Source organism: Cydia fagiglandana, chromosome 12 (genome assembly GCF_963556715.1).
Source record: "Cydia fagiglandana chromosome 12, ilCydFagi1.1, whole genome shotgun sequence".
Classification (NCBI taxonomy): domain Eukaryota; kingdom Metazoa; phylum Arthropoda; class Insecta; order Lepidoptera; family Tortricidae; genus Cydia; species Cydia fagiglandana.
The window spans coordinates 6,764,742-6,776,941 of NC_085943.1; the positions used below are offsets into that span (position 1 = coordinate 6,764,742).

Below are 12,200 nucleotides of genomic sequence, written 5' to 3' on the forward strand. Positions count from 1 at the left end.
CAATAATTTCAATAAAATGAGCCATAATTTCGTATAAATCTGTCTTAATTTCGTACTCGTAACACCCGAAACGAACCATGAGTAACACCCGAAACAGGTAATTTATTTTATTAAAATTAAATAAGAAGTGATACTAAGTGTTACTTCAGTGTTTCAGTAGACTATACTAACTATTATTACTTGACATAAATAAAACTGGAGCTTACTTGATAAAATTCGCTTAATTATACATTTTGGTACTGATGGTCAGAAGGTATAGGCCAATTCGCGTAACGCCCGAAACAGCTACTTTTTAGTGATTCTCTCGTTATTTCTCTTATACTTTAATAATGTGCGTACAGGAAAGGAAAATATTATCAAAGTAGTAGATGAATCAATAGTTATAATCTCCTATCGAATAAAACCTTATTTTATGAGTTCAAGTGTAACACCCGAAACGGTGGAATGACCCATTACCAATTTTCGAAAGTAGCAACAACAGTTAAGTAGACTGTCTTATGAGTGTGATTACCCTCTATAATTCCAACATTTAATAAATACAGGATAAAATGATTTTGAAAACACATTTATTCAGCTTATAATACCCAAAATATGTTTACACAAATCCGCTGATACCCTGGATAGAAACGAGTTATCACATTGAAACACAAAATGCACGGAAAATTAAAACCCATAGCCGACACCGGAAAACAAGAGCAAGTGTAGATCCCCCAACCAATAGCTGCGGATTCATCAAACAAAATCGTCAAATTGAATCGATGGCAGTATTAAAGTTTGTAAAAAATTAAAGTAAATACGGCGTTCTATTCTAAGATAAAACGAGATAAAAGTACTAATGTACTACAGAGGCTTTGTCAAAAAAAGTATAATAATCTATTCATGCGGCAAGAAAAAATTAATAAAAAGTGACTGAATATGAATATGTAAGAAGATCGGGAATTATAGAGTTGAAAGCGCGATCATATTCGTCTCTCGGCCGCAGGACGTTTGTTTGATGAACGCTGAAGTGCGAGACAGACAGAGAGCGGGCATAAAGTCGGAGACACCGCACGTACATAACGATCTGGCTGGCGCGCTGCATGACGTCGGTGTCGTCAAACGTGCGCTCGTCCCTCTCGCGCTCGAGGCGGCGCGTGCGCGTTTCGGCGAGTCTGTAATTTTTTGTCCCTTTCCCCCCTTGTCTAGGCGGCGGCTCGGCGCGCCGCGCGTCCGTGGCGCGAGCGGCGGGCGCGCGCGGCGTTCTGCTCGCGGGGACGGTGGGAAAGATGACGATTACAAAATTAATGAAACAGAAAATCTATACAAATTAAAATTTGATTAAGGTGTGAGTAGTATTGCTTCGCGCATGCATTACTGGTGCCGTTTAGAGTGATTATATGCGCAGGATCTACGGGTGTGGTGATTATGATACTGGAAAGTCGATCCGAATGGACGTTAGAGCGTCAGGCTGTGTTTAAAGCGTCTAGATTCAAAATGGGTCTGCGTAGAAGCGTTAAGCTGACGCTGAGGATATTTTCGGGATAAAATGTCTACTAAAACCGGGACGGTTACTATATACTATCTAAACACAGCCTCTAGATAAAGATAAAAGGGGTGACTAGGTATACCGGAGGTAAAAACGACGTCCATGCGTTTAGAGTGCACATAGAACAAAATAATATAAGCATGCCTCGGTCGGTCACTTACGCAATGCGGTTGATTGCGAGATTGATTGACGACACAGTCGCCAGTTGGCTGATCAACAAGACACATTTCATTACGTCACAATATTGCACAAGCTTACAATACTTACATAATTACACGATATATTCGGGAACATTTATATTCATGGGGTTTCAGACATGCTTATAACATTTTAAATGGGGCGCGAGCACCTAAATATGAAATTTAAATTGATCGTTTTAGCCGCCAGTTAAAATGTTATCATGTTAGACATTAATAGGTTGCAAGTTAGTGTTGGATATTTGATGATCCTGTAGCCATAATAGTCATAAATGTTATAGTCCTTCGGTTTTAAGCTGCACTTCATCTTACAATAATGTACTCACGAAAACATTACAACTTTGTATGTGACTATTCGATAATTTCTCCTTAACTTAGGTTGCGTAAACGTTTTCATTTTTAATTTATTTTCTATAATGAATAATAATGATAGATTTGAAAATTGATAAAAAATTTAAGCATTCTGACTCTATGTTTATTATTTTGACTGGTATTTTTTAACAATAGTGAAAGCAATGAAACCCAAGGACTATGAAGGCTAGGGAGGGGATGTCACACCAATTTGAAAGCAAGCCGGAACTTCACTTTTTTAACCTCAAGTGTTTTCTGACTTTTCATACCTACATATTGTATGAAATCGAGTCCGTGGGAAATGGAGTTATTGCTTCTGTCGACTCGATTTAGTGTAAGCTGTATTTGAGGAATTACGGGAAGAAAAAGACTTCTTTCGGCAAGTCTACGGGAATAGTTAGCCCGACCACTGGTCCCACTAAACTCACCCGAGAAGGTCAGAGGAGAGCGAACCGCGCGGTCGCGAGTCTCGCCTGTGTTTCCCCGCCTCTAGTGGTGTGAGGTTGGTTCTGCAAGTACGTACAACGCGTAAGCGAAATAACAAAGAACCTGATACTTATTGTTTTTATCACTTCAATGTGATAATTTAAATTAAGATCTAAAATAAATAAATCTATTTTAGATCGGAATTACTAACTCGATGTGTATGTATTTTTTAACATATTAAAGATACACCGAAAACAGAAACATAGCATAGGGTGGTATTTTATCTGTCCAATATCTTGGTCCAATGTGTATATTGTCTAACATTTTGTTTAATGAGACGCAATGAGATTGGACAAGTGGAATAACCCATAGCCTAGTCTCAGTGAGGTCGATCAGGTTTTTAGTTATTTTAGTTACACGTCGTATATCGTAGCGCGTCGAACGCGGTATTCTCGCGGCCGTTCCGATTAGAGTTTTGTCACGTAACACTTAAGGTCGAATTTAGCGTTAGGCGTTTCCACACTTTGTAAATCGATGAACCTTAGTGCGTGATGATAAGATTAAGGGCCAGTTGCACCAACCACATTGGACAGACTGATCAACGTCAGCCGGCGCGCCCCGGCGCTTTACTATGAAACTTGCCGTACATAAAAATTTAGCGAACTCTTTAACGATACGAACAGTTTGGTGCAACCGACCCTTAGTGATGGTATGTGTGATGGATGGTGTGGTTCATACTGACCCCAGCAGGCCGTCGTTGTGGTGCAGCGAGCCGCGCGGCACCCTGGAGGCGCCGTCGCCGCGCAGCCCGCGGTGGCGCCGCCCCGCCTCCAGGAACGCGAAGTACCCTCTGCAGGACCAAACACAAACACATACTTATACACTTGCCGAGAAAACTATACAACTGTTTCTTGAACACTCCCGCTTAATGTCATGTCGCTTCCCGAGAGCGAATGCACAACTTACTATTAAATATACCCAAATCAAAGGTGTGCCCATAATATTTAAAAAGTTCTCTCGATTCTAACCGTTCCGCGATCCCTTCGTCGGATCCTACCGACGTGACCGACTGTTTGGTTATGAAAAAAATTAAGAATACCAACAGATTGAACACTCATTCAAAATTTTCAGATCGATTAAAAATAAAATACATTCTTACAATAAAAAATAGTGTAAAATTGCAGTGATTGGCCGCATTTACAAAATAATATTTTAAAAGTACAAGGGCCCCCCATATAATGATTTCACGATCTTTGAAAACGCTACATAAAACTGAATTCACGAAACTGTATAGATAGATATGTCGGCAAACAATACTACAACTTTTACAAATTTCACTACTTCAGACTTACCCTTGTCGGAAGCAGTAAGATTTTCCTTTAATTATAATCGGTACAGACCTGAAAAAGGCACGAACGATGGCCCAGCGGAACACAGCGACCGGGTCCACACCGACCAGCTCCCGAACGAACGCAAGCGACGAGTTCTTCAACACGCTCACGATGTCCTGCCGCATTAAGTCCAGGTTCTTCTCGCGCATCGCTGTCGCCTGCAAACATTCATGCTCGAGTATCGAACACACTACACAGATACCGCATTATCAGTGTTGCCAACTCGGATTTTGAAAAAATGCTAGACTAATGTCTAGATTATGCCAAAATTATGTCTAAGATTATTGAAATACGCTAAAAAATGCTAAAATGTCACTTGAGATTAGACACTTAAAACACATTCATTTTTCGAATCTGCCGCCTTTTTCTACTGGTAAGATCTGCTTGACCAACTTTATATAGAGTCTATCTATATAGCATTGATATATATTATAGCATTGATATATATTATAGACCGTCGACGTCCATCCGTCCACAAGTCAAAATTCATATGAAAATATGAACCACATAAGGCGATGGCGCATATTGTTGCTGCCAAGTTGGTGCAAACATGCTTTAGACTAAATTATGGTAAAAAAATATGCCAGATGCTAAATGGGAAATTTTGGTGCCAAAGCGAGTAAAAATATGCCAGATCTGGCATCATTTATGCCAAGTTGGCAACACTGCGCGTTATAAGCGTTTACAAAGAGCACGAAGTCACTACACATATGTACAATTTTACTTGTAAAATGCCACGAATCCAGCAGCACAATAGAGTTGTATTTTAGGCTACTTTATACTATAATAACTCAAGAACACCCCTAAAGCTTAATAATTATAAATATTTTTAAAATACTCAAGTAGTGGTCCTGGTTGTGGGCGAAGTGATAATCGGTCGCTCTGCCATACTAAATTTGTACGGAAGAGCATATGTGTGGTGACCTCGATTGAATTATGTATGTACTCCGTCTAGTACTGTAGTTGAGGTGGTCTGTGGTACCTATCGAAGGATGGTTGGTTGTTATACTTGATTGGTTGGTTGAATGATGATCCCTATGACAGTTTCTCCAATTCGCTTTTTTAGATAGACTCAATTTAAAAAATAATTGAAGAAACAGGTCATTACCGTATTTTTTACTATTGCGACATTTCTAAATAAAAAAATGCGTTAAAAGTACCAAATAAGGTCTAAAAACGTATTGACAGTTACTCCATACAAAACATTCGTCGCGTCAAGTAAAGGTTGTAATTCGACGAAAATTCAAACTTCCTTTTGAAGTCCAGATAATATTAAACCCCTACAGTTCCTTAAACAGAATCACGCGAGAAGATAACTTTAAGGGCCGGTTGCGCCAAACTGTTCGTATCGTTAAAGAGTTCGCTAAATTTATATGTATGGAAAGTTTCATAGTAAAGCGCCGGGGCGCGCCGGCTGACGTTGATCAGTCTGTTAAATGTGGTTGGTGCAACTGGCCCCAAGTCTCAAGGACGTGATATCGCACGACATTGTCTGTGGCTGATTGGACTCGAGGGGTAGAAACAATACAGAGGTTACAAATCCCCCTTACATGTCATTAAATTGTTCATGTCGCAACCGCGTTGTTGGTGCGCTGTAAGTTAGCGGTTAAGTATTTTGTCTAAAGATCTGTTTTCCTATGATAGCGGTGCGCTGCCGTCATATAGCGGCCGTCCCTATACTAAATAATACGGCTAAATATGGATGTCGTAGTATTTGTATGGAGACGGCCGCTATATGGCGGCACCGCTATCCTAGGAAACCAGAGCATAACCGCGGTTGAATACTGGAATTTGTTGAAAATCAAGTTCGTATGAGCACAGAATAATTAATAGTACTACCGTACAGAAAGGAAACTTCCTACAAAAACGAAGTTTAACAGCGGTTCAGAGTCGAATCATGCTGTCCCTTTCTAATATACGTCACTATCCCTTTCGGCTATTTAGGGTCGTCAAAAATCAAGTGATTATCTTATCTGTGGTCGTGCACGCAAAAGGAAGTCTAGTGGTGCCAACCCTAATAATTGCTCGGAGCAATGATGAGCCGAGCGGAGCCGAGTTTGACCGAGTTTTGCACCCCTGGTATGAGCCCTAAAATATAAGTGGTAAAGTGACCTGGTATTTGACCCTGCCGGCGTAATGTCGCACCACGAACGCCGGCTCGCGTCGCTGCGGCTTCTCATAGAACGGGTTGTCTTCGTGCACGGAGTTGAACTTTTGCAGGAGCGTGTCGTTCGTCGCCCAGGGGAAACTGGAAATTAAAATACAGGGCTTCGATTATTTTGGTATACGATTTGTATACTATTTCAGTAGCATCTGTCAAACGTGTTGAAAATAAAAATAATGTAGATTTTGTCATCACATTGACATAAGAGTAGTGCAGTGTACGAACAACGTACAATACACAACGTACAATGAGCTGCAGGTAGCCCGTGTTGTCCGAGAAGCCGATGTCCGTCCACCGGATGCCCTCCCGCCGGTACTCCTGCTCGTGCTGGAACACTCACTTGCACTGGTCGTCCAGCACGCACAGCAGCCCGCCCGGCTTGCCCTCGATGAGCTGCAGGCAGCCCGTGCTGTCCGAGAAGCCGATATCCGTCCACCGGATGCCCTCCCGCCGGTACTCCTGCTCGTGCTGGAACATTCACTTGCACTGGTCGTCCAGCACGCCCAGCAGCCCGCCCGGCTTGCCCTCGATGAGCTGCAGGCAGCCCGTGTTGTCCGAGAAGCCGATGTCCGTCCACCGGATGCCCTCCGGCCGGTACTCCTGCTCGTGCTGGAACACTCACTTGCACTGGTCGTCCAGCACGCACAGCAGCCCGCCCGGCTTGCCCTCGATGAGCTACAGGCAGCCCGTGTTGTCCGAGAAGCCGATGTCCGTCCACCGGATGCCCTGCCGCCGGTACTCCTGCTCGTGCTGGAACACTCACTTGCACTGGTCGTCCAGCACGCACAGCAGCCCGCCCGGCTTGCCCTCGATGAGCTGCAGGCAGCCCGTGTTGTCCGAGAAGCCGATGTCCGTCCACCGGATGCCCTCCCGCCGGTACTCCTCCTGCTCGTATTTGAACACATGCTGGTTGAAGTAGTACTGCAGGTGCTCGTTCGCGTAGTTGATGCAGAGCTGCTCGAAGCTGTTGCTGGGGCCGAAGTCTTCGAAACCGAATATGTCTAGCACGCCTGAAATGGATACAATATTTTATTGGTCAGTACAAATAAAATGCAGAGCCTACCAATCGAAAACCAATCTTTAAGGGACGCTTTTATACAGTCTGTGGACGTGTGTTGGCAGAAATGACGACGAATTATTGTATGGATATTCGCAGAGCTGCTGGACCACCCCAGGAGTCAAGACACGTCTGTGATCGATGCGGCAAGAAATGCCGATACGCCATTGGTCTATACAGTCATCGCAGTCGAGGAGTGGTACAGATACCATTCCTGCCGCGACTAGAGATATGCCCATTGGGCGCATTTATTTTATAAAAACAGGGAGACAAATTGTTGCCTATGCTACATACCGATACTGTGGCCCTGGTGATCCCGCAGCGTGTCCTTCTTGGAGAGCAGCGCGTGGTTGACCTGCATCACGATCCAGTCGAACAGCGCTCCGTACAGGCACTTGGCCATTGCGTCGCGGGTCGCTATAGCTTCTCCCATTCTGTAACCAAACAATATTATTTTTTGATATAAAGTGCTGTATATTGAATGCCAAGGACCGAGCGGAATATGATTCGAGCCCTACATCCCAGAGTGAAAGAGAATGAAAGAAGAAGAGAGTATTAGGTTTACACTGATGCCACCCAGGGTTATGGTATCCGGACATTTCTATTTAAAGTTGTATTTCATCCCCCAACTTGGGAATGTTTATATACGAGTATCATAATTAAGAATTCTTTCCATTTTCGCAGAGAAATCCCCAATTATAGTGGTCCCGTTGGTTACGTTTTAAATACAACCTTCTAAGACCGAAGCAAAACGGACAAACAAAAAAATCTATGAAATTTTGGGGACACTTTTTCTCGTATAAGGATCGAAGGAGCTAGAAAATCTAAAATGCAAGTTTGAGAGGCCACTGAATAGAAAGGCTCACCTACTGATAAAATAACATTAGGTTTTTTTTAAGTTACAATCTTGTCCGCGACAGCTGCCAGGGTCAGTGCTGATATAAAAGATTAGGGGACTGTGTTTGACCGTTGCTACTGTACCTGTAGTTGATGACGAGCGTCTCGCCCGAGGCGCGCGCGCTTGGACGTGAGCGCGGCCAGCAGAGTCTCCTGCTTGACGCGCAGCAGCGACGAGATCAGCGACACCACCTCGGGGTTGCGCACGCCCACCGCCTCGTCGTGGTGATATGATCCCTGCTACTATACCTGTAGTTGATGACGAGCGTCTCGCCCGAGGCGCGCGCGCGCTTGGACGTGAGCGCGGCCAGCAGAGTCTCTTGCTTGACGCGCAGCAGCGACGAGATCAGCGACACCACCTCGGGGTTGCGCACGCCCACCGCCTCGTCGTGGTGATATGATTTGCGTTGTGGTTGGAACTCGACGTTGCCTGAAAACATTAAACGATCATCATTCATTATAATAGAGTCTGTTCGAAAAGAGAAGAGTCATGGAATTTATTGGGCCCCATACATTCTACAACTCTTTCCGCACAGACTCTATCATAATGTACGATGTGCAGTCGATGTGTATTTAAATATGGAATGTAACTGCCCTCCAGACTGTTCAAATCTCTTCGACACTTGTAAGTTGTACCCTGTCTCCAACCAGACAGTCAGCAAATTAGTAACAATTAATAACATAGTAATATCAGACTTCATTGGCTCAGTGCCATCCAAAGTACTCGGTTAAGAACCAGTAAAAGTGGTATTCCATAGTACTGATGCAATTTGGATGGAAGCTACTACCCTACCACTTAACTTATTGTTAGTTGACGAGGAAAGTGATAACTTTGTTTGGAAATACATCTGGTTCACAGTATTTAATTTATGGTTACTTACATTAATATTACAGGAGTAGATAATTGTTGCTTCACCATAGAACAGTAATGTGTAGTTTGTTAAACCATACAAATCAGTATTGGAAGAACTATGTGATATTATTGTTAGGAGCAATGGAAACACATACATCCTTGAATCTTTTTACACGACTTTCCAAAAGAAAATGTATATTGTTACAGATGTAAGCAATATGTAACTAGTATTGTCTGATTAGCAGTAGGAAGGCTTCTTAACAAACGGATTAAATTGACCGTATCTTATCCGCGACCTTGAAGAAGGAGATCACATTAAACGGTACAATTTACGGCCTGCATTCTGGAAATAAATCACTTTGAATAGTGGCTGAAACACATTTGTTGACCTCTTTTCTATTTAAATTTTAGTTTCGCTCAAGCGTATTTTCCTCAGTAAGTGATAAAAATAGTCTGTTTATGACATGTACAATGCCGAAACACCTTGATGTGACTTTGAACCAAATATTTTAACTAAATATTTATAATTTCTCATTGCAATTATCTCATTCTAATTGCAAATGTTATCATAATAATGCAGTTTTTCAAGGAATATGTAACAAGCTTAAAAATGCATTATTAAACGATACATAGAGCCTTATTTGATAATTTTATACTTAACCATTGACTAATTATAATTACTTTTATTATAATATTCTCATAATGAAGTGACAAATCAAGGGTCAATAAACTAATTCATGTGTATAATGATACGTTGAACTCATTGCAGATATCATTGTTAAGTATTTACCAGTAAGCGATTATCGAAGGAGTTATCTATGTTTATCTCACAGATAGGCAAAACGCGCGTGGATAAAAAAATCCGTCATGTTGATTTAGATTGACACAAAAGAAAATGTATAAGGATTTATAATTTCGGTACATATCATGTTTTCTTACGTTTAGAAGGCTGTAACCTCATACCAGATAGCATTGCCACCTCAATCACCTCATTCATTAAAATAGGCTTTATACCTTCCACGATATAGTGGATAATAAATACATAAGACTGCTAAATTCATAAGCGAAAAATTTAGCTTCGTCATTATCGGGCTAAAATTGTTGACGTCTTATAATTTAAGAATCACGAAACTGGAAACATACCTAGAAGTAGAACCGCAGACAGGACAGCGAAAAGTCTCCGCTGCTTGTCCATGGTGAAGCCAACCATCTCCATGGACTGCTTGAGCCGCGAGAACTCGTACTGCTCGTCCACACCGGGCACCACGCTGCAGCCCGTGCGCGACAAGTAGTGGTACTTGTCCACACTGAGCAAATGCAGTTGCTCCCTCTCCTGCTCCGACGCACCCGCCAACAAGTAGTAAAACACATGGTAATTCCGCTCGTTGCGCCCCTGACTGCATATCCTCGACTTCTCCAGCAGATACTTTTGCACAACCGCTCCATGGACCATGCCATTCTCCTTGTAATTTACTTGGATGAACTTCCCGAAACGACTGGAGTTGTTATTGTGGGCAGTTTTCGCGTTTCCGAACGCCTCTAACACCGGCCCGGCGCTTAGTATCGTTTGCTCGACGCCGCTGCCGTGCGAACCCTTCTGACTGAGCGCCGTCAAATGATGCAGCAGGAAATTCGTACTCTCTGTTTTCCCGGAACCACTTTCTCCACTGATCACTATACACTGGTTGTTTCTCTCGCGGACCATGTGATGGTAAGCTGCGTCGGCGACCGCGAAGATGTGCGGCGGGAGACTTGAGCCTATCCTCTTATTCTGGTATAGCTTCACATACTTCGGGTTGTAGATAGGATAGAATTTGAAAGGATTGAGGGCTATTAATATAGAACCGACGTATGTGTAAATGTATCCGGCCGCAAATCTCGCTCTCAAGTTATCCAATAGCGTCTGTTCATTTAGTTCCGGTAGCTGGCATAGGTCTGGATATTCGCGGTCCTTCGGCTGATATAGAAATCTCTGGAAGTAGTCTTTTATTAGCTGCGGGTCGACCGAAAAGTTCTCCATCCACGGTTCGTCTGGTATTTTCTCACGGAGGTAGAACCTAAAAATAGATAAAGAAAATATTAGTTATCTCAATTGAGTGATCATGAAAGGCCGATGTATAGATTTTATTTACTTATGAGTCACAAGAGCGGGATGAAATCTAAACATTTGTGTTGCAGAATATATTTAGTCGTTTGGCGGCGACTTTCAGTCGCGGGCGCTCGGGCAGGAAGGAATACGCGTTATCGGCGCGGAGCAGGATACATGCGTCACCGCCTGACATTAAATTATCCTCAAATCACTGTTCGACTTGCTCCTTTAAAACCCTTTGCGACTTTAAACGAGCGCTTAATTATTAGTCTTCATTAAGATGCTCATAATCATCGGGACCATATACGGAGATTAATCACTATAATTAGCGATGTGAATCATACCTAGACATTGTCGACATTGCTCCGGTATAAATAGTGTCGCGGCGACAAAGCGATTAAACAAACAGATACATAAACAAAACTGTAGTTATGCAAAAGCGTGTAAGCAAGGTCTCTCGAACGCACCCACTTGCGCGGTAATTATTGCGGGCCATGATTGTGCGCGGCTCTGACAGCACTGCAATTACAGCGCGTTGATGGGGAAAATGTTCACATTTTACTAACTTCAGGACAAATAGCTATTACACATGGAATTATTTATAAGAGCCAACAGGAGTGGTCATTTCTCCATACAAACGTACTCGACTGTTTCCTCCGTGGGTTTTGATGCTAGAGGAATGATTTTTTCAACACAGATTAATATTGTCAATATCTGTGTCGGAACGTTTTGATTTTTTTGATATTTTTGTTTTTTAAGGCGCTAGAGCCCTTCAAAAATGGCAAAATGGCCTCATTGACTATGCCGCAATGAGAGGCGTAGTATTCAAAACTGATATCAATTAGGCAAAAAAGCAAAACGGTCCGACACAGATAATTTCATAATCATTTAGATTTCCAAATTTGGTTACGATTGGTTAAGTTTTGGAGGAGGAAACAGTCGAGTATGAAACCTCGATTTTTGAGATTTTTACGCAGGATTTTTCGCCTTGTCCTTATCGCACTAGTTTTAGGAGCCGCTTCCGTTAGCGAGACGGGTATATTTACCTAAAATATTTAAAACTCAGCTCCTGTTTCGTCATAATGGAATTTATTATTCCTTACTTCTCTCGGTACTCACAGGCATGAGCAGATCGCGCGTGTACGTTAGATTTGTAAATAAACGTTTGCGTAGATATAGACTGATGCTAATAATCAATGAATAGGATCGAATGTCACGTTGAAATGGCATTATGAAAAGTCCGTTACATC

The 12,200-nt window shown here is 42.5% G+C and overlaps 1 protein-coding gene across 1 annotated transcript in view; it reads right to left on the reverse strand.

Moving 5' to 3' along the window:
- The window catches only part of LOC134669332 (unconventional myosin-IXAa-like), a 51,672-nt gene that overhangs the window by 32,346 nt on the left and 7,126 nt on the right, over window positions 1-12,200 (reverse strand). Inside the window, exons 4-12 of the mRNA XM_063526844.1 lie at window positions 10,005-10,918; window positions 8,258-8,438; window positions 7,406-7,545; window positions 6,818-7,064; window positions 6,003-6,138; window positions 3,900-4,048; window positions 3,242-3,349; window positions 2,502-2,582; window positions 1,056-1,241 (exon numbers count right to left, since the gene is read on the reverse strand). Of these exons, the coding sequence (XP_063382914.1) occupies window positions 1,056-1,241; window positions 2,502-2,582; window positions 3,242-3,349; window positions 3,900-4,048; window positions 6,003-6,138; window positions 6,818-7,064; window positions 7,406-7,545; window positions 8,258-8,438; window positions 10,005-10,918 (2,142 nt within the window). The remainder of the gene's footprint in view (window positions 1-1,055; window positions 1,242-2,501; window positions 2,583-3,241; window positions 3,350-3,899; window positions 4,049-6,002; window positions 6,139-6,817; window positions 7,065-7,405; window positions 7,546-8,257; window positions 8,439-10,004; window positions 10,919-12,200) is intronic.